Here is a 21,062-nt window from a genome sequence, read left to right as displayed (position 1 = left end):
TGAAGGGAGCACGCATACCAGCGCCGGGCGCCGGAAACCTGGGAGAGCCGAACCTAGAACCGGAAGTGGCGGCTTCCTGCTCCGCCCCCTTACGAGAGGGCGGGAACCCCGAGCTCCTCGGAAAACGCGGAGTGGATTCCAGTCCGCTACACGCGTGGGTGTGGGTGGGGAGGGTAACCCCGCGGGGTGGAGTAACCCATCCCTCTCGGCCCAAAACGCTTCCCACGGGAGTTCTAGCCTCGGTGTTGTAGGGTGGAGGGGAATGTCAATTTCGGCTCCTGTCCTCCCTCGGGAGCTGGAGACGGGAATCTTTTTTCCAATTAAGTGCGGGGCGACGTGGGCCCCAGTATCCCCGCAGAGGGGGCCCCGAGGACAGCGGAGCTGAGGACCCTGGTTGCTGGGTCTCGGCCGCGGGACGTCCAGCGCTCCCCTAGTCCGCGGCCCTGGCTCCTGTCCTCACTTCCTTCCCTTTCTGGCTCCTGCTGTCGGAGCGGGCGGACGTGGGGGGGAGCGGAAAGGGCGGGAGGGCCCGGGAGCCTGGCGGGGGGGTAACGGGGGGTGAGGAAAAGCCGAGGAGGGGACTCGGTCCAGGGACTCGGTTGGGGACCGGAGACCGACGGGAACAGCGGCCCGGGATCCCTGCTGCTCCCACCATTCCCGAGCAGGTCAGAGCCAGAGCACCCTGTGACCCTGCCCGTTTCCGTACTCGTGACCCCCCATCCCCAAAATGCACCAGGGATCCCCATATTCCACTATTGTGTTGCCCCCCCCCCCGCAGGACTCCCATACGGTCACCTAGGCACCTACCCGCGTCCCTCCCCTCCCCGATCCCCCGCGCCCACCTGACTCTCCACCTGCACCCCCCTCCGTTTCTCCCCAGGAGCCCCCATGGCCCGACCCCGCTGATTCCTTCACTCGGCCATGCTCCCGCGGCCCCTGCGGCTGCTTTGGGACACGAGTCCCCCCGGGGGAGTCGTGCTGAGCAGCTTCCGGAGCCGAGACCCCGAAGAGGGTGGGGGCCCAGGTGGCCAGGGCGTGGGCGGGGGGCAGGAGGAAGAGGAGGAGGAGGAAGAAGACGAGGTGAGACGCGAGTGGTGGGAAGTCGGGGAGGTATACATTTCGGAGACTCTCCACCTTGGTCTCGTGCCTCTGTGTCCCTTCATCTCTTCCTCCCAGACTCAGTTATTTCCGCGCCTCTAGCTGGGTGTCTGCCTGTCTGCCCGCTGCGGGGAGTCCCGGAGTTTCTGTGGTTCCCCGTGGCAGTGTGACTAAGGACCTGCCCGCAGGAACCGTCCCTGTTCCTGCCAGAGCGTCTGGCTCTCTGTCCTGCGAGTCTCTGTCTCTCCCTGCTTCGGCCTGATTGTGCCTGCCTCTCTGGGCACCGTGTCTTGGTCCCTGTCGCCCTCCTTGTTTTTGTTTGGCGGGGAGGGGTTTGTTTCCACAGTAACCGGCTCCACTGACTCTGGGATTGGGGAGGGAACCCTTCGATTTCGTGACCCCTCCCCCTCTCCCGCTGGGCAAAGAGTGGAGGCGGGAAGCCCAGGTTTTTGGACTTTGGAGGGTAGATACCAGGCCGAGTTGGGGTGGGGGGAGGTGTCACCTGCATTCCTCCGGGACTAATGGTGTGGCCAGGAGCAGGATTTGGGGCCTCAGGAGGGGCCAGAACTTGGATTCGGGGCCCCGAGGCCCTGGACTCTTGGGTCCGGAGACTGGGTGAGGGCAGGGTGACTGGCAGGGCTGGTTTTTCGGGATCGGTTGGGGGAGGGGCTGGGGCCACGTGACTCTCTGAGTCTGCCGGCGCCCCCCCCCCCATCATCCCAACTTCCCCTTCTCCTTCCTGTACTGGGATTGGAGCCGCCACCTTGAGGGGGGTCTCCCAGCAATGAGGGACCGGGGAACGGGGGCTAAAGGGAAGGACTAACTCCTGGGGCTTGGTCAGTTCCTGCGGGGGAGGGCGGAGCTTGCGGCTGTGCCTGTGACTGGGGTTCCAACTTATCAAGGCCTCTGCCTCTGGTTTTCTGCCTCTCTTGCTTCTCCCTCCTAATCTTTGCACCTTGCTTCTGTGCTGTGTTGGGGTTCAGCTCTGGGGGGAAAGGGCTACAGCGGTCTCCAGACCCAGGGTTCCTGCGTTCCACCCGCCCCCCCACTGCCACCCCCTCGACTCCACCGGGCCCTGAGGCGGCTTGGGGGGGGCTGTCTGGGCCCCAGTGGGGGAGACCTGGGGTCACCAGCCCCCCCCACCCCTCGCACTCGCTGGTACTGTCCCCCGCCACCACAGGTGAGGGGTACAGAGGGAGGAGTAGGGCCTGGGGGTGAGGGCTGGGGACAGTGGGGGGGTGGTGTGGGACTGTCTGACTTCCCTTCCTTACTCCACCAGGCCCCTGTGTCTGTTTGGGATGAGGAAGAGGATGGTGCTACCTTTACTGTCACAAGCCGCCAGTATCGGCCTCCCGATCCCTCGGTGAGATCCTGACTCAGGCTTCTCATCTCTGACCCATCACCTCCCAGTGCCTCTTCCTCTGCCCAACTTTTTGGCCAGAGTGCTAAGTCAGAGGTCTGGAGAACTGAACCCATGTGACTTAGGTCAAGTTTTTGGCCCTCTCTGAATCTTAATTTAACAAGCCTGGACCATTTCCTAGGTCTGGGATATCCCTCAGAGATCTGGAGGCTGAGTTGGAAAAAGGGTCAGTGACTTTCCTCTGTCTCCCCCAGGCCCCGACACCTCCCCCACGTTCCTCCAGAAGGCTCCGAGCCGGCACTCTGGAGGCCCTGGTCAGACACCTGCTGGATGCCCGGACATCAGGGGCTGACGTGACCTTCACATCAGCTTTCCTGGCCACCCACCGGGCCTTCACCTCCACACCGGCCCTGCTAGGGCTTATGGCTGACAGGTCAGGGTCATAAAGGGCCAAGGGTTGTGGAGGTGTCTGGACTTTCTGAAGCCAGGAAATCCCACCAAAATAGTCAAAGCCACCGGGGGTTTGGAAAAAATGGGCAGATAGGATCCCTTCTCCTTCCCAGGCTGGAAGCCCTTGAATCTCATCCTACTGGTGAACTAGAGAGGACAATAGGGTGAGTGACCTGTGGCTGCTGACCTCACCGATGCCTCTGGCTGAGCTGCAGCTTGATCTCTGACTCCTGGCTTCCCGCTCTCCCAGGGTAGCCATCTCTGTACTGTCAACCTGGCTGGCCTCTCACCCTGAGGATTTTGGCTCTGAGGTCAAGGGTCAGCTTGACCGGCTTGAGAGCTTCTTGCTTCGGACCGGGTATGCAGCAGGGGCGGGTGTTGGGGGGGGCAGCGCTGACCTCATCCGCAACCTCCGGTCCCGGGTGGACTCCCAGGCCCCCGACCTTCCTAAGCCCCTGGCCCTCCCCGGCGATCCCCTGCTGACCCCACGGATGTCCTGGTGTTCCTCGCTGACCACTTGGCCGAACAGCTGACCCTGCTAGATGCGGTGAGACCCTGACCTCTTACCCCATGCCCCCTGCCCCCTTGCTAACCTCTCCCTGACTCCACATCCTTTCCTTGCTTCCAACCCTTCCTGAACCGGCTCCCAGGCTCCTCTGTCCACTCGGTTTTGACTTTTCCCCTGTTGCCCTTGATTGTTACCCTTCAAACCCCACGCCCCTGCAGTTCCTTGACCATCTGAGATCCTTGCGCCCCTGATATCGGAGGGCTGACCTCACTTGACTCTGAGATTTAACGTCTGCCCTCTGTCCTGCAGGAGCTGTTTCTCAGTCTGGTCCCCTCTCAGTGCCTGGGGAGCCTGTGGGGTCACAGAGACCGGCCAGGACATTCCCACCTCTGCCCATCTGTCCGAGCCACTGTCACACAGTTCAACAAGGTGGCTGGGGCGGTGGTCAGCTCTGTCCTGGGGGCTACCTCAACCGGAGAGGGGCTCGGGGAGGTGACCATTCGGCCACTCCGTCCTCCCCAGAGGGCCCGGCTCCTGGAGAAGTGGATCCGTGTGGCAGAGGTAAGAAAGAGGCTTGGCCCTATTGGGGACCCTGGTGTAGAGAGAGGTCCCAGAGCTCAGGCCTCCCTTTGTGACGCCCCTACCCCTACCATAGGAGTGCCGTCTGCTCCGAAACTTCTCTTCAGTTTATGCTGTTGTGTCGGCCCTGCAGTCCAGCCCCATCCACAGGCTTCGAGCAGCCTGGGGGGAAGCAGCCAGGTGGGGAGTCTGGGGCACTGGACGGGAGCTGAGGGCTGGGAAGAGGCGTGGGGGTGAGCTTGGCCCAGCCTCAAGGCTATTGCCCTCCACCCCCCCAGAGACAGCCTCCGAGTCTTCTCCAGCCTCTGCCACATTTTCTCTGAGGAGGATAACTATTCCCAGAGCCGAGAGCTCCTCTCACAGGTGAGGCCCTGCTCGCTGGCGCTCGCAGCTGTCCCCACCCCTGACCCACACCCAAACCTCCTTGTTCTGTCACCACCAGGAGGTGAAGCTGCAGCCCTCTCTGGAGCCGAATTCCAAGAAGGCCCCGAGGTCTGGCTCCCGGGGTGGGGTGAGTGACTAGCTGGGGGGTGGTTGTGAAAGAGGAAGGAGTGTGTGTGGGGAAGGGGTCTGAGGGATGGCTAGGGGACACATAGCAGGGGGTGGGGGGTGGAGTTAAGTTTGTCCTCCGAGGTCATGGGACAGGAAAGTGCAGAGGGATAGTGGAGCCATCAGAGGGGGGGTGGGGCATGTGGCTGATCCTGACCTCTGACCTCAGGGTGTGGTCCCATACCTTGGCACCTTCTTGAAGGACCTTGTGATGCTGGATGCAGCCTCCAAGGATGAGCTGGAGGTCAGTGGCGTGTGTGTGTTCATGTGTGCGTTGTGATGAAGGAATGAGTAGGCCTTGGGGTCAGACAGACCTTCCAGAAAGGTGCTGCAGGCTGTCAGCCCAGAACTCCAGGGCTCGAACCAGACTGTCAGCACCCTGGTTCTGTCACTTGGGCAGGTAGCTTAGCTTCTTTGTGTCTCAGTGATCTGTAAATGGGAAAGCAGCGAGAGTGTCTGCGCGGGTCTGTTATTATGAGAGTTGGGTGAATTACTGCTCAGCAGGTGCTTGGAGCGTGCTTGAAATGTAAGCATACGTAGCCTTTGTTAAAGAAACAGATACTGGGGTCTTGGGCAAGTTCCTCCTTCTCTCTGAGCCCTAATTTGCCCAGCTGTGAAATGGACATCACTCGTAGGACAGGGTGACGGGGAGCAAGGGGAGGGGCAGAGGACTGAGAGACCTGGTGGCTGGAGTGTGTGTGAGGCGGACGTGGGTGGGTGTGTTCCCTCCGTGACAGGGTTGGGCCTCACTCCATCCCCCTTATTCTTGCAGAATGGATACATCAATTTCGACAAGCGGAGGAAGGTGAGGGGAATGCCTGGGCTGGATGCCAGACAGCCCTAGCTGTGTCCCAGGATGGGGAGACTGGGGAGAGTCAGGGGTCCCTGAATTTTGGCTCCTTCCTAGGAGTTCGCTGTCCTTTCTGAGCTGCGGCGGCTCCAGAATGAATGTCGTGGCTATGACCTCCGACCCGATCCCGATATCCAGCGGTGGCTTCATGGGCTCCGGCCATTGACAGAGGCCCAGAGGTGATAGACTGGATGAGGTTGGGACTCCAGGGCTCGGGTTGAGTGTGGGGATCAATGTGTCACATCCTGCCCTCTGCCCACTGGTCCTTCTCCCAGCCATCAAGTGTCCTGTGAGGTGGAACCAGCTGGTACCAGTGACCCTCCTGCCCCGCGTGTGCTTCGGCCGACGCTGGTCGTCTCGCAGTGGACAGAGTGAGGGAGTCAGCGGTTGGGGGGTAGTGTCCTGGCGAAGCTCCTTGGGAGAAGAGCCCTTCTTCCTCTGACCCTCCCAATCTCTCACTACTCCAGAGTTCTGGGCTCTGTTGGGGGACCCACTCCCCTGGTCTCCTGGGACCGCCCCAGCGTGGGGGGAGATGAGGCACCTGGAACCCCTGCCCCTCTGCTGACTCGGCTGGCCCAGGTGAGCTCTGTTCTTGACCTCAGACCTCAACACTGACCCTGCCTTTGTGAACCTTTCTTCCTTGACCTCTCTGCCTTCATGCTGGTCCCCCATGTTGTTTGTCCCTAGCACATGAAGTGGCCGTCTGTCTCATCTCTGGACTCTGCCCTGGAGAGCACTCCATCCCTGCACAGTCCGGCTGACCCCAGCCACCTCTCTCCCCCAGCCTCCTCTCCAAGGCCCTCTCGAGGTCACCGCCGCTCCGCTTCCTGTGGCTCCCCACTCAGTGGGGGTGCGGAGGGGGCCTCCAAGGGGACAGGATATGGGTGTGGGGGGTCTGGGCCAGGGGCCTCTGATTGCCGAATCATCCGAGTCCAGATGGAGCTGGGAGAAGATGGCAGTGTGTACAAGAGCATCTTGGTGAGGACGCTGCGGGCTTGGGGGTGGGGGTGAAGGAGGATGCCTTGTGGGACTACGGGTGTTATCTTAGGTTTGAATAGCCAACGGGGAGGATAAGTCTAGTTTTAGTTCTGACCTTTGGTTATGGCAACTATTTTATTTAGAAAATTTTTTTATTTTCATTTTTGAGAGAGAGAGAGAGAGCTCATGCGCATGAGCCTGCACACAAGTGGTGGAGTGGGAAGGGGCCGAGGGAGAGGGAGGGAGAGAATTTTAAGGAGGCTCCACACCCAGCACCCCAGAGCCCAGTGTGGGCTCAATCTTGTGACCGAGATCATGACCTGAGCCAAAACTAAGAGTTGGAAGGTCAACCACCCAGGTGCCCCTCAGCTATTTTATTTTAAAGGCTACTTGGCATTAGCTGCTGCACCTTGAATTTCACTTGTTTGTCAGAACCTACAGCAGTTTCTTCATAGGGAAGCAGTCCTATGTTATTGGACACCGTGGAGTACAGGGAGCTACCATATAGGGTTTCCCTGTTCATTCTGAAGTGTTTGACATGGGTAACCACGTCTGGTTGGGAATCAGTGGTTAGAGCTGAAAGGGTGGAAAGCAGAGGTGATGGCCAATTTGTTGCTCTTTTGGCCTCCTGTCCTACCAGGTGACAAGCCAAGACAAGGCTCCAAGTGTCATCAGTCGTGTCCTTAAGAAAAACAATCGGGATTATGCGGTGGCTTCGGAGTACGAGCTCGTGCAGCTGCTACCAGGGGAGCGAGGTCAGAGGCCATGAGGGAAGGCAGACTCTGGAAGAGAGTGCTGCCCACTCGTGGTGGTTGTGGCGGGAATGGCTATGTCTGTTCTTGATGCTCCCTCTCTGAACACACAGAGCTGACCATCCCACCCTCGGCTAACGTCTTCTATGCTATGGATGGAGCTTCACATGATTTCCTCCTACGGCAACGGCGAAGGCCCTCTACTGCTACACTGGCTCTCACCAGCAGCCCTTCTGCCTCAGGAACTCCCCCAAGTGAGGGAGGAGGGGGTTCCTTTCCCAGGATCAAGGCCACAGGGAGGAAGATTGCCCGGGCCCTCTTCTGAGGAGGAAGCCCTGCCAGCTCAGCAGAACTCCTGGTGGCCATACCAGATGTGGGGAGACATCCTGAATGGTGGTGGTCATGTTGCGCTGGCAAGAAATCCAGAAGGGTGGCCAGACACCCTGGGGCAGTGAAGTGCCATTGGTTCACCAGACGGCCGAGAGAACCAGCTTTGTGGGAACTAGTTATCTCGGTAACCAAGCTGGATACCTGTGTCACCTCCCTACTTTCCATGAATGCAGCACACAGCTAGTACTGGAAAAAGGGATCAGTTCCTGATTCCTGGCCACATCCTAGCATGCCAAGGGCCAAGGAAAGGCCTATAAGGAGGGGGAGAGGAAAAGCCTAGAGGCTCTGAGCCCTGGGGAGAGAAGATGGCAAGAAGTGGGTTCTAGTAGGAGTTCCTTTTCCTACTCTAGGTGTTCCTGTCACTGTGACACTAAGATAATAAACCAAAACACTACCTAAATTTTATTTCCCAGTCCTGTCCTTGCAGTGTATATGGTCTAGCAGCTGGGAGTTGGGGTGGGGAGATGGCTGGAAGTGGACATCAAGGAACAAGAAAGGGCTCAATGTTTTCTGTCCCTGTTGCTGAAAGCGAGGTGTTGGTGAAAAGTTTCCTCACAGTAGTGAATTCCTCCCCAGTAACCTCTCCAGCTGGGTCCTTTTATTCCCTAAGTTTTTCCCCTCCGTTGTCACCCACATCAAATACTAGTCACCCAGTTAAAGCAATCAGTCTGAAGAACGACCCCCGGTTGGAAATCTGTAAGAAACAATTTTAGGACAAAGAAATGGAAGGCCAACTTTGTGGGTAATGTGTAAACTTGGAGGATTTGACAACATCACAAAGCTTTCCATGTTGGATTTTAAATCACTCTAAACTACATTCAAACAAATTCTAGAAAGAGACTGACTGAAGAGAGATGCCAGGGCTTTCTGGAGGATGATGACAAATCATAGTGAGGAGGGTCACCACATTCCGTCCTGAGATCTCAGTTTAGGTTACTGTGAGTTCTGTAATTAAACTCATCTTTCCAACAATTGCTGTGTTGGAAATGCTCTTCTCAGGTTTCCTGAAGAGCTGTGCCAACCAAGGTAAGGAAGAATTAAGGGTTGCATATGGGCAAGAAGTAGGTTTGGGACATGTCAGATTTTAAGTTGTAGGAGAGAAGAAAGGAATACTCTGTTGCAGAGAGATTCCAAGAATTTGGACCAGACAGAGTAATACACGCAATATATAAATAAAGTGGAAGGGCCCCAGATAACGGAGGGAGACAATTATGACAGAAAGTGGCTGATCAGAAAACAGCCAGATGTTTTCACATTTTATTAGCTACAGTATAGACCCTAGAGCTGCCTGATTCCCTCCCCTTCCCTTCCCCCCATCACAGGGTCAGGCCTTCCCGGAAGCCCCCGCCTTGGCTGCCTGTGCCCGCTGGAACTCCTGCTGCAGCTGAGCCAGGGTCTCCCTCTGTTGCTCTGACTGCCGCTCGAGGTCCCGGAGCTGGGATTCATATCGCTTACTGAGGAGAGAGAAGAGAGACAAAGCAAATGAGAAATTCATGGGACTTATTATGGAGAACACTGAAGGCAAGGAAGAGATTGATGGAAAACCTGACATCTGGGGGAGGGTTTGTTGGAACTGGACAAGAGGAGGTTACCCGGGAGCTACTCTACAATGGCTCCTCAACCCCTTCACGCCAGCGGTGTCAGGTGCATTGCAGGGTGGCAGAACAAAGACTCACATTTCAGCTGTGATATAGTCCAGCCTCTTCCCCACGGTGGCCCGAGCCTCTCCCAGCTCCTGTTTGACCAGCACAGGACCCAGAAGTTTAAAGACCACGTTGGATCCATCTAGCAGGGCCAGCTCCTGATGAAGGGAGGGGACATGCGTGATCAGAACCACAGCCGGTACAGGTCCCTCCTCGCCCCCACAAGTCCTCTCTCACCTCCTTCACGATATTATTTTCTGTTAGTTGCGCCTCAAGCTTCTGCCGCCCTGACATGGATTTACTCAAGTCTGGGGGTTGGGAAAAAAAAGGCTTGATTAGAAACCTCAAATGGGCCGCCTGACGCCAATCCTGGTAAGAAGAAAATGGAGCTGAGGAAGTAGACAAGGATGCCGCGGCAGGTCAGTGGGTGGGGAAGAGCACTGTGATGGGGAAGGATATGCACGCGGTGCCTCGAGTGAAAATCATTTTCTTGGCTTGGCTTTGGGCTGTGAGTGAAGGGACTGGGGTGAGGCCGCACCGACCCTGCTCCCTTACCCTTCTGTAGCTGCTGATATTTCTCCACTTCTCCCTGTAGCTTCTTCTGGATTAACTCGGCCATGGCGGGGACGAAGGCCTGCGGGGAGCGGGAGAGGGGCGCTTGGTCTCACACTGTGGAAGGTACCCGAACTTCCCTTTCGGCCTGGCCTGAGGAAATGACAGCACTCTTGAGAGGCAGCCTCCCGGAGCACCGCAGCCTCACCCCGTCCGGGAGAGCTCTCTACTCTGGCCCTAGGGCGTGGCGGGCGCAGCAAGACCCCAAAACCCTCAACCGTAACCCAACCCTACTCACGTTCTCCCTTCACTATTACTAAACCTGGAAGTAAACAAAGAATGCTGGGAAAAGACGGCGCCGGAAGCTGTCTTCTGACGCATGCTGGGAACTGTAGTTCTGGCTTAATGAAAGGCGTTCCGCCAGAAGACTGGACTCGGGATATTTTAGGCAAGACGGGGACACGAACCCGGAAGAAGAATGCGCACCGTTACTTAGGCCCCAGCTCCAGACTACCTTTCTTTCATTACTCCGGCATAAGCTGCTGCTCCAGATTGCTGGATCAAGGCCTGCCCCGCCCCTCGAGAGAATAGGCCCTTATTCAAGATGGCGCCTAGAAGGCTTCAGACCTGGTAGGCGCTGATTGGATAAAGGAAGGCGGACTTCCGGGAGTTTTCAAGCCGTCTGTGGGACAACTGAGAGGAGTTTGCACGTGGATCGTTGTTCGGGTGGATTAGATGGAAACAGCCCCCAAACCGAGCAAGGATGTGCCGCCCAAGAAGAACAGACTTAAGGCCAAGAGGAAGGTAGAGATGTCTCCTTCCTAGGATGGAAGGGAAGTTTCTAGCTGCGGGGTCCCAGGGGGGCGGGGCGCGGCGCGGGCTACGGAGTATTAGAGCTTCTGATGTGCCCGTAGAAACCGCGGAGGTACTGGGACGAAGAAACTCTAACCGCTGCGGGAGCCTCTCCAGGGCTCCCTCGTAACAAGAAGAGGAATCGTGAGCTTCGCCCCCAGAGGCCAAAGAACACTAACATAGCAAAGAAGTCTCGGGTCTCCAGGAAACCTCAGCTCCCGAAGAAACCCCGAGAAGGGAGGAATCTTGAGCCTCAGCGGAGCGTGTCCGGGGTAAGCCTGGGACCTGATAAGGTGGTGGGACAAGTCGCCTTGTGCTTCACGGGTGCGAGGATTGGGGTCAACCCTAGCCTGTTTGCTGATTGTTTCTTCTTCCCCAGGCCCAGGATCCATTTCCAGGCCCTGCCCCCGTCCCTGTGGAGGCGGCTCGGAAGTTCCGTCGCATTGACAAATCCAAAAAGGTGAAGACCAGCTGGAGAATGGGGAGAAGTTGCAACCCGGGAGTATATGATTGAATTGGAGGGGGTGGGGAGGTCCTGGATGGCTCTCCTGGGACCCTAAACAATGTCTGTTTCCTCGCTCACTTTTCCCCGACCAACGATGTTATAGCTGCCACATTCGAAGTCCAAAACCCGAAGCCGACTTGAGGTGGCTGAGGCTGAGGAAGAGGAAATCAGTATTAAAGCTGCTCGTTCTGAGCTACTGCTTGCTGAGGAACCCGGGTAAGTGGACCCCAATGTGGGCCTCCTCAGGCCCTGCTTTATGGTATGGGGCTTTTCTTTCTCATTTTCGTGTTGGTACACCCACTGCATATTTGGGAGTTTGACTGCAACGCTAGCACTCACTCCTAGGTTTCTGGAAGGGGAGGATGGGGAGGACACAGCAAAGATATGCCAGGCTGACATTGTGGAGGCCGTGGATATTGCAAGTGCAGCCAAGGTGAGTTGCAAAGGGGCCACCGGCTGGATTGGTGGTGCAGAGCAAGATGGAAGTGGGGATTAGAAGAGGGAACACTGAAAGGAGCCATTTCTTTCCTGATTTTTTTTTTCCTGCACTCTTTCCTCTCTCAGCACTTTGATTTAAACTTGAGGCAGTTTGGACCCTACAGACTGAATTACTCCCCAACTGGGAGGTAAGGCTGGATAGCAGTCTCTTGAACTAGGATGTGGTTCATCTCCTTAACCACATCAGTCACGCTCTCCTCGGCTGGACCAGTGTATGTTTAGGCTGATGGTGGGGGGAGGGTCCTGTGATTTGCTTGCATGTGTGGGTGAGCATATAGAGGAGGGGCCGGTGTGGGATGGATCTCACACGGTCCAGGTCAGGGTGCTTTTCTGCACTGATGCTCTACCTGTCCCCTGCTCCCAACAGACACCTGGCTTTTGGAGGGCACCGGGGTCATGTGGCCGCCCTTGATTGGGTAACAAAGAGGCTCATGTGTGAGATCAACGTCATGGAGGCAGTGCGGGACATCCGGTCAGTGGGAGTGAGGCATCCCTTTCCTCATTGAATAACCGCCCCCAACCCCCCTTTCCCAGTGAACCTTTCCACTCCTACTTCCAGGTTTCTGCACTCGGAAGCACTGCTTGCTGTTGCTCAGAATCGCTGGCTTCACATTTACGACAACCAGGGCATCGAGCTCCACTGTATCCGCCGCTGTGACCGAGTCACACGGCTGGAGTTCCTGCCTTTCCACTTCCTCCTGGCTACAGCTGTGAGTGGATGTGGAGCACAGGGATTGGGTGGCAGCCCTTGAGAAGACCGTTGCTTCTCTGGTATCCCAGTAGAAGGACAGGGCAGTCAGGACTCATTCTGTGTCTCTCTCTCGGTCAGTCAGAGACAGGGTTTCTGACCTACCTGGACGTGTCAGTGGGAAAGATTGTGGCAGCTCTGAATGCTCGGGCTGGACGGCTGGACGTCATGACTAAGAACCCTTACAATGCCGTCATCCACCTCGGACACAGCAATGGTTGGTCTCTAGCTGAGCTTGGACTCTCTGACCACCTAGACCTGCTTTGTTTCTATGTTTGTATTTTCCAAGTGCCTTCAGGTTGCCCCTATTCATCTCTCTCGTTACTCCTTGGCCTTGAAACCCTGTCCTTCCCAGATGTTATCACCTCAGGGCTTGTTAATAACTTTGGCTCCTCTCCCCTGACATCCAGGTACCGTGTCCTTATGGAGTCCAGCCATGAAGGAGCCACTGGCAAAGATCCTCTGTCATCGGGGTGGAGTCCGGGCTGTGGCTGTAGATTCTACAGGCACGTAAGTCACTTGTTCGGTCATGAGCTGCTGGGGAGGTAACAGCTGGGTGGAAGGATGTAGAGGGCAGTGTGTCTTTGAGAGCTCGGACTCACAGTCAAGCTGCCTAGTTTAAATCCTGGTTGGGGCACCTGGGTGGCTCGGTTGGTTAAGAGTCTGATTCTTTTTTTTTTTTTTTTTTTTTTAAAGATTTTTATTTATTTATTTGACAGATCACAAGTAGGCAGAGAGGCAGGCAGGTAGAGAGAGAGGAGGAAGCAGGCTCCCCACTAAGCAGAGATCCTGATGAGGGGCTCGATTCCAGGACCCTGGGATCATGACCCGAGCTGAAGGCAGAGGCTTTAACCCACTGAGCCGCCCAGGTGCCCCAAGCATCTGACTCTTGATCTCAGCTCAGGTCTTAAGGCTTTGAACTCAAGACCCTGAGATAAGACCTGAATTGGGCTCCGTGATGGGTGTGGAGCCTACTTAGAAAAAATAAGAAGATAAATAAATCCTGGGGTTAACCACTGACAGGCCATGTAAGTGTGGGTACATTTTGTAACCTCTGTGTGCCACACACTTTCCTCACCCCAAGAGTAGGGATGAGTGTCTAGCTCAAGGATCAGAAAGCTCTTTCTGTAAAGAGCCATATAGTAAAGATTTTAGGTTTTGCTGGCCAAGAGGAAAATTTGAGTGTATTGTATAGGTATTTGAGTAAAGAGAAAACAAAGTATCACAGATTTTTAAGCAGTAAAATTCAAAATATAATAGTTACCAAATATAGTATTTTTGTAACACAGGTATACTAATGGGAAGAATTGGGTTTCCCTTTTGAGGATAACATTTTGCTCAACTGAGGTTCACAGTTAGTGTTCTGAATCAGCAATTCCATTTGCAAATATTTTTCTCTTAATTTTGATCTGTGGAGAGATCTTACCTATTTTGTCTTCAAAGACCTTTTCATACAGATGATGAGATAGGTGGCACTTTAAACACTGTCAAGTTATAACCATGTCACCACGAGTTGTCATGCGCCCACAGTGTTACGAAGAGATGACATGCCACATGTGATGTCGGTCTTGATGGCTCTCCCAGGCTACTATAGTACAAAAGTGGCCACAGAAGAAACCAGTGAACGACTGGGGTCGTGCTCCCAAACAACTGCCTCTGCAGATGCTGAAATTTGCATCTCCTGTATAATTTTCACCTGTTTCTTTTTTTTTTTTTCCTAAAGATTTTATTTATTTATTTGACAGGCAGAGATCACAAGTAGGCAGAGAGGCAGGCAGAAAGAGAGAGAGAGAGGAGAGGAAGCAGGCTCCCTGCTAATCAGAGAGCCTGATGCAGGGCTTGATCCCAGGACCCTGGGATTGAGGCTGGCCAGGCTTTGCCTGGGCAGAGGCTTTAACCCGCTGAGCCACCGAGGCACCCCAAATTTTCACCTGTTTCAAAATATTTTTGAATTTTTTCCGGGCACTTAAAAATGGCCAGACCACTTGGAGCTCGAGGGCTGTCCAGAAGTAGGTGGTGGCCGAATTTGTTTGGAGCGTGGGCTGTAGGCCGCCAAGGCGTCCTAAATGTTAAAGCGAGTTAAGGCATATCAAGTTTGGCCTGGTGCCCAGGGAGTATGGAGCACTGGTTTTCGCCACCGGTTTGGCATCATCAAAGGTGATCATTCTCTTTAGGCCTGGCAGGTGATGTGAGGGGTAGGAGTGGTGGGTCTGCTCAGAATTTCTACTCTTCGAGAGTTTGCAGCTGCCCTGGTGTGCCATCTGAGGCATATGTTTGTGTACGTGTGTATATATGTGTACACAGTGTGTTCTGTTGTACCCAGGTTCCCTCTAATGGGAATAGTGGGTGTTCCCCTTAATTTGTTTCTTTTTTAGGCACTCCCGGGCACTTGCTGTGGGCTGGGCTCTGGGCCTGGGCTTCCGGGGGCGGTCCAAGGATAAAGGGGCTATTGGCCCTGCCCTGGTGCGGTATTCTACTTTATGCACAGAAACAGGAGACTGGAGTTTTTGGAAATGATTACTCAGGAGATGCGTTTAGTTCCTGCTGAGTTGTCTTCTGTCACCCTAGACCGAATGTGTCTGTTAAGGGATAGGTCACCCTGCTCTTCCTTGGCTTGTTCCCTTTCTGCCACATTTTCCTCTCACCCAGAATTGGACTTGACACCTCTAGCTACACAGCCCCATCATCCTCAGCCAGCAGTAAGGGCAGGAACCAAGTTGCTGTTTACCGGGTGCTTCCTGGAGGCCCAGGCTCATGCTACTTGCTTTGGTGCTGTCACTTCATTACTGTCCACAACCCTGTGTGAAGTCCCGGCTGCTCTCTCCGAGGTCTGTTATCTCCATCCTCGCTGCCTCCTGTGAACATGTGTGATGCTCGCAGCCACTTTCCAGCCTCTGGTTCTTCCTTCTCCCGGCATGTCCTGGGTGCTGTTGGCAGATTGATCATTCCCACAGCTGCCTTCCTCCTTTGACACTGCTGCGCGGGAATCTTCTGTATGTGGTGTAAACTACGTAACTTTATTTTATTTATTTATTTTTTTTTTTAAAAGATTTTATTTATTTATTTGACAGAGATCACAAGTAGGCAGAGAGAGGGGAAGGGAAGCAGGCTCCCCGCCGAGCAGGGAGCCCGACGTGGGGCTTGATCCCAGGATCCTGGGATCATGACCTGAGCCGAAGGCAGAGGCTTTAACCCACTGAGCCACCCAGGTGCCCCTACGTTACTTTATTTTTAAGTGGTTTTAAACACAGGAAAAGGAACAGCCTAGTAGCCATCAACTTTGAAAACTGTCCAGATGCTCAGGCCCACCCTCCCTGGTCCTCTCATAGTTGTTGTATCTTTGGGGCTAAGTGATTTGTCTCAGCCGTTTTTACTCCATATTTGTGCCAGCCGGCTTTAGGAGCGTGCTCTCTATGGGCCACTGAGTCTAAGCTGTGGTCTGCTTTCCCTGGGCTGCTTCAGTCAAGTACTGCTGTGCCCAAGGCCTAGTCACTTAGTTCCCTGAGATTTGGTCCACACCTGGACAACAGCACAGGTCCTTGACTGTAGGCCCACCTCTGCTTATCTCTGGTCGCCCTCAGGAGCACCTCAGGGCACAGGGGCCACAGAGATGAGGCTTGCTGTCTGCCTTAAGAGGCATTATGGAGGGGTGCCTGTGTGGCTCAGTGGGTTAATAAGCCTCCGCCTTCAGCTCAGGTCATGATCTCAGGGTCCTGGGATCGAGCCCCACATCAGGCTCTCTGGTCAGCGGGGAGCCTGGTTCCGCCTCTCTCTCTGCCTGCCTCTCTGCCTACTTGTGATCTCTCTTTCTGTCAAATTAAACAAACAAACAAAAAGGCATTATGGAAGCTTGCATTAGGTTTGGATTAGATTCTCAGAGCTAAACTGTTTTCTGAAGTTTAGAAGCATGGTAGCGCAGCCTGGATGCCCTCCAGCCAGCGGGCTGGTATTTGTGCAGCGGATCCAAAAGGTGGGTGTGTGTGGGGAGAATAGTCAGCATGTGCCCTTCGGTTGTGGGTTGACTGAAAGGAGTGACCCTGTGTCCCAGGAGCCCTCAGTAATTCCTGGTTAGTACTGGCGGTCTTTCCTTCTGCTGGAGCTGGGGCCCTGATCATCTTGTGTCTGGAATAGACTCCAACTGGGCCTCTGTTCAGCCCCATCACAGGGCTAGTTCCTCTCATAGGAACCCCTCAGTCCCCTCTTCTGGGGCTCACAGCCAAGGCGAAGAAGAGAGTCCGTGGCCTTTTGGTAAACTTAATCCCCCGGCCTTGAAGGTCTCCTTTCAACCTCCGTCTCTGAGGAACAACTTGAACCTAAGATAGACACTCCCAATCTCTGAAAACAAGCAGTTGCAGTACACATTCCTGGAGAGCGTGGCCCTCCCTTCTTCCAGGGAAATACGGGGTGGGGTGGGGTCCTCCAGCGCACAACGGCACTGCTTCCTTAGCTTTTCTCAACTCCGTGCAGCCTTCAGTCTGTTTCTCATTGCCAGAGAGCAGTGTCAGAGATCTGCATCTTCAGTCCGAGTTTAAAGAGCCCCTGCCAGTGCTCCCCTCCTCATCCTGCTACCCACATGTCCCACCAATCCCGAAAGCAGACCTCTGTTTCCATCTCACCTCCACACTGTGATGTTCCTTCCTTTGTACCTGCTAGGTGTTTCTTGTGCTTCCTCGAAAATGACCTTCAATGGCTCCAATCCCAGTTTTATTATGAAGTCCTCCCTGACTATTGCTGACAGTCCTTCTCTTTGCAGAGCCACTGCGTTCCCTTGTATGTAGTGGAACAGGCCACTTTGGCTGATGGGCGTGTGTGCTCTCCCTTTGATTAAGAGGACAGACACTGAAGAGACAGGCCTGATTTGAATTCTAGCTCTACCACTCACCCTGATCACCTTTCTCTGAGCTTCGGTTTCCTCGTCTGTAAAAGGGAAATAAAAATTGTTTCTCCCCAGCAAGACTTCATGCCTGCACTTGGCCACAGCCCTGCTCAGCAGGCCCACACAACAGATCCATTTAACTGCCCACCCCCCTCTCCACCAGGTACATGGCCACCTCTGGCCTGGACCACCAGCTGAAGATCTTTGACCTACGAGGGATGTTCCAGCCTCTGAGTGCTCGGACCCTGCCCCAGGGAGCGGGGCATCTGGCCTTTTCCCAGCGGGGACTGCTGGCTGCGGGCATGGGTGATGTGGTCAACATATGGGCAGGGCAGGGCAAGGCTAGCCCACCCTCCCTGGAGCAGCCTTACCTCACCCACCGGCTCTCAGGCCATGTGCATGGCCTTCAGTTCTGCCCCTTTGAAGATGTGCTGGGGGTGGGGCACAGTGGTGGCATCACCAGCATGCTGGTCCCTGGTGAGTGGGACAGGAGATGGGATCCATGTGAATGAACTCTGGGTGGAAGTTTGGGTTGGCTCAGGACAGCCAGGAACAAAGGGCTTGGTTGGGCTGCAGCTGCTGGACTGGATTCTGTTTATGGCTTCATGCTTCTTCATCCCTCTAGGGGCTGCTGAACCTAACTTTGACGGCCTAGAGAGTAATCCATACAGGAGCCAGAAGCAGCGCCAGGAGTGGGAGGTGAAGGCCCTGCTGGAGAAGGTGAGCATGAGCCTGTGTGGGGTTGGGGTTGGGGAAGGCTCCCCATGCCCCAGGGGTCTTGGGAAGAGGGGGACTCAGCAGCCCCCATGGCCTCCATCCCTCTTTGGGTCATTCTTCTGTGGCTCATGACCCTTTCCTGTGCCTCTGTGACACCTCTAGGTACCTGCAGAGCTCATTTGTCTGGACCCACGAGCCCTGGCAGAGGTTGATGTCATCTCTTTGGAGCAAGAGAAGAAGGAACGGATAGAGAGGCTGGTATGGAGCAGGCCCCAGTACTCAGGCCCTCCTCCCCTCCTCCCCCTCTGCCATGCCATGTCCTCAGAAGGAGGCACAGAAGATGGGGGCTGCCACGGTTCCTGGCCCCTAAGGCCGTTCTAGATTTCACCCTTGTCCCCCTGCTTAGGGCTATGACCCCGAGGCCAAGGCTCCCTTCCAACCAAAGCCAAAGCAGAAGGGCCGCAGCTCGACAGCAAGCCTGGTGAAGAGGAAGAGGAAGGTCATGGACAAGGAGCACCGGGTAAATGATCATTGCGGGGTGGGCTAGGCATCCCACGGCCTGTGTCATCCTGCTAGTGCCTCTGCCCTTGCCAGCCTGCCACTTCTCACCCTGTCTCCATCTTCCCACCCAGGATAAAGTCCGGCAGAGCCTTGAGCAACAGCCACAGAAGCAAGAGAAGGCCAAGCTCCCAAGGGCCCGGCCATCTGCCCTGGACAGATTTGTGCGCTGAGCCATGCTCCAGGGTGGTCTGAGAACAACAGTTTGTCCCCATGATGGCCTGTGGGGAGATGACCCTGTTTCTTGGAATCAGGAGAGGGTAGTGTACCCCTTCCCCAACTGGTGAGGGACAGCTGGCTCCTGGGCTGGGTTGGTATTAAAGAAGATGGCTATTTTTTTGGATAATGTGTCTAGACTGGGGACCTGTTCCCCTCCCTTTGCGCAGCCTGGGACTACCCTAGGATCCAGGGGGTCCTGGTATCCCGCTTCTATCCCACCCTGTATCTTATCACCATGACCTTAGCCTTTTTCTGTAGGACCCTTCCTCCTCTCTTTCCCACGTCCCTGGCAATCGATGTCCTTCCCATCCAGCATGGTCTGGCAGCCTCCAGGCTCCCCAAGTTTGTGTTCTTGGATTCCTGGTGAGGATCACGCTGTACTCGAAGAGGTAGACAAACAAGTTTATTGAGGAGCTTATGCCCCTCCTCTGCCATAGCTGAAGAGAAGCACCCCAGCACTGGTTTGCTCTTCCTGGCGACCGTGATAGGGGCTGGCAGGCCAGGCCCCTAGATTTCTTCAGTAATAGAGCATCTGATAGAGGAAACTGGTCAACTGCAGCCAGTCAGGGCCCCCTGCCTTGGGCCTGGGCTGCAGAAGGTGGAGGGGGTGCCAGCTTGACCCTCAGCTCCTCACTCCTGCGGCCCCAGGCACTCTCAGCTGTGAAGCCAAGCTATTACCCGACAGCGCAGGATGCCCAAGACTTCCTGGAGCCAGGAGCAGAAGGGTGCAGTCCTTTCCCTGTCAGAGCTGCCCACCAGCTTCCAGGCTTCCTGCATTTTCCAGGGGTCCAGCTTATGGGATGTCAGCAGGAATTTCCCATAGCAGCACCGGTCCAAGGGGTAGTGGGTGGCTCCAGCCAGCTTGACACAGTGGGTCGGGGTGAGGCCTCCTCGTCGGGCACTGACCCCCACAAAGACATCTTCCAGTGGCAGAGGAGGTGCCCGGCTGGCCACTTTCAGGATGAGCTGCACGGCAGAAGCTGAGAGCACATACCCTGTGCCAGAGGCATAGGGTGGAAAAGGGCCCCAGGTAGGAGGCCACTGCTCCTCGGATATCTGGTGCTTGTTCCCTGGTGTCCGAGAGGGGTGCACCCGCCAGTGCACGCGGCCCAGGTACAGAAGAGGCACTGGCTGTCTCAAGATGGACCCCTCTTGCAAGTCTTCATCTCCAGACTCAACCTCTCTCAGAGGTGGCTCCTTGCCCTTCTCCCATTGTTCCCAACGGCCCCCTCGCCGAATCAGCTCTGACACCAGTTCGGGGACATTGACAAACACGTCATCATCCGTCTTGAGAATGTAGCGGGCCATGGAGCAGTGTTTGTTTGCCCAGTTGAGCCCACTGAGGGTCTTGAGAGTAAGGTTCCGGTAGGAGTCCCGGAAGGCCGCCTGCAAGATGTCCCCCTGGGCCGCTGCCTCCCGCACCAGATTGATGTGGGGTTCCCTGGTAGGATGCCACAAGCCTGGCTCTCCCAGCAGAAAGAGAGTCTGCACCCTGAGCCCCCGGGCCTCACGAAGCCCACCCCACGAAGCCCGAATGGCATTTCTTTGGTTCAAGTTCTCTGGGGCTGTGCACACAAGGATGAGCAGAAAGGGTGGGGCGCCGGGACCCCCGCACGCCTCTTCATTGGGGATCAGGAGGCGAGGCAGGGCCAGGGGCGGCCCTGGAGAGGCTGGAGCCGGGCTCAGGGAGGCCAGCGAGAGGCTCAGCAGCTCCTCCCCGATGCCCGAGGGCCCGAAGAGGGTCCAGATAATCACCAGCAGCAGGGCGGCAAGGAGAAGGCGCCGGAAGAGGCTGAGGGGCATGGTGTGGGGTAATCAGAAGCGACCTGGAGAGAAAGAGGAGGGCTGTTAGTGAGCGGACGCCGCAGTTCCCAGTGACTGGACTCTAACGGGCCACGCCTGGGATGGAGCGCGCGGCCAGCACCAGCAGGGAAGAGCGCCGAGATCCAGGAGGCGGTGGGGGTAAAGGGGGCACAGCCGGAACCGCGGAGAGGTTACCTTGTCGGGGCCTCGCCGCCCCAAAGCTCCGCTCCATGGTGGGGTGTCCCTGCAGCGCCAGGAGCCCCTCCCCCGCCCGCGGTGGCGGCTGGGTCCCGCCCCCCTCCCTGGGAGGGTGTAGCGCTGCACGCACACCCGCCTCGCCGGAAGCTGCTCGGTAGCTTCGCGGCTGCGGCGGACGAAACACGGCGGACCCGAGCCCCGGAGGCGCGGGCTCGGCGCGAGCCGGCGGGAGCGGAAGTTCGAGAAGTGTGCCTCAGTCGCTGAGGCGAACGCCGGGCGGGGGCAGCCGCGGCCAACTTCCTTAACCACACGCGCGACCCCCCGCTACGCTGCGGACCCCAGCTCTTCCGGGTCAACGATTTAGAGGATTTCATCCCTA

The 21,062-nt window shown here is 56.1% G+C and overlaps 4 protein-coding genes across 7 annotated transcripts; 2 read left to right on the top strand and 2 right to left on the bottom strand.

Moving 5' to 3' along the window:
- Positions 1–116: 116 nt before the first annotated feature.
- RGL2 (ral guanine nucleotide dissociation stimulator like 2) lies at positions 117–7,914 on the top strand. Its single transcript, XM_004770606.3, is given in 19 exon segments — positions 117–665; positions 881–1,080; positions 2,378–2,461; positions 2,713–2,891; positions 3,022–3,072; positions 3,159–3,379; positions 3,382–3,455; positions 3,726–3,977; positions 4,072–4,175; positions 4,274–4,358; positions 4,438–4,506; positions 4,714–4,788; positions 5,317–5,349; positions 5,452–5,573; positions 5,670–5,765; positions 5,862–5,973; positions 6,082–6,372; positions 7,013–7,127; positions 7,238–7,914. Coding segments are annotated over 18 exon segments (2,334 nt in total). The 5' UTR covers positions 117–665; positions 881–921; the 3' UTR covers positions 7,450–7,914.
- Positions 7,915–8,726: 812 nt separating this feature from the next.
- Positions 8,727–10,070, bottom strand: PFDN6 (prefoldin subunit 6). Of its 3 annotated transcripts, none has more exons than XM_004770604.3 (5): positions 10,008–10,070; positions 9,713–9,862; positions 9,395–9,465; positions 9,191–9,315; positions 8,727–8,968 (listed from the first exon to the last, which is right to left on the bottom strand). In XM_004770604.3, the coding sequence occupies exons 2-5, from the start codon at positions 9,774–9,776 to the stop codon at positions 8,839–8,841; spliced, it is 390 nt and encodes a 129-aa protein (XP_004770661.1). In that variant the 5' UTR covers positions 9,777–9,862; positions 10,008–10,070; the 3' UTR covers positions 8,727–8,838. The 3 variants fall into 3 exon arrangements, with proteins under 3 accessions (XP_004770661.1, XP_004770662.1, XP_004770660.1); XM_004770605.3 differs by having other exon boundaries at positions 9,713–9,791; positions 10,008–10,054; XM_004770603.3 differs by lacking the exon at positions 10,008–10,070 and having other exon boundaries at positions 9,713–10,001.
- A 174-nt stretch (positions 10,071–10,244) lies between these two features.
- Positions 10,245–18,806, top strand: WDR46 (WD repeat domain 46). Of its 2 annotated transcripts, none has more exons than XM_045074690.1 (15): positions 10,245–10,513; positions 10,624–10,833; positions 10,941–11,021; positions 11,170–11,282; positions 11,412–11,499; positions 11,631–11,692; positions 11,932–12,036; positions 12,124–12,274; positions 12,394–12,529; positions 12,723–12,822; positions 17,352–17,494; positions 17,814–17,908; positions 18,068–18,163; positions 18,312–18,425; positions 18,538–18,806. In XM_045074690.1, exons 1-15 carry the CDS (start codon positions 10,445–10,447, stop codon positions 18,634–18,636), a joined length of 1,662 nt encoding a protein of 553 aa, XP_044930625.1. In that variant the 5' UTR covers positions 10,245–10,444; the 3' UTR covers positions 18,637–18,806. The 2 variants fall into 2 exon arrangements, with proteins under 2 accessions (XP_044930625.1, XP_044930624.1); XM_045074689.1 differs by having other exon boundaries at positions 10,247–10,513; positions 17,352–17,665.
- A 260-nt stretch (positions 18,807–19,066) lies between these two features.
- On the bottom strand, positions 19,067–20,999 carry B3GALT4 (beta-1,3-galactosyltransferase 4). Its single transcript, XM_004770602.3, has 2 exons — positions 20,681–20,999; positions 19,067–20,508 (listed from the first exon to the last, which is right to left on the bottom strand). Exon 2 carries the CDS (start codon positions 20,483–20,485, stop codon positions 19,337–19,339), a length of 1,149 nt encoding a protein of 382 aa, XP_004770659.1. The 5' UTR covers positions 20,486–20,508; positions 20,681–20,999; the 3' UTR covers positions 19,067–19,336.
- Between the last annotated feature and the right edge of the window lie 63 nt (positions 21,000–21,062).

Source organism: Mustela putorius, unplaced genomic scaffold, assembly GCF_011764305.1.
Source record: "Mustela putorius furo isolate JIRA1106 unplaced genomic scaffold, ASM1176430v1.1 tig00000135_pilon_pilon_pilon, whole genome shotgun sequence".
In the NCBI taxonomy this organism is placed as follows: domain Eukaryota; kingdom Metazoa; phylum Chordata; class Mammalia; order Carnivora; family Mustelidae; genus Mustela; species Mustela putorius.
This window is presented reverse-complemented; position numbering and strand designations above follow the sequence as displayed.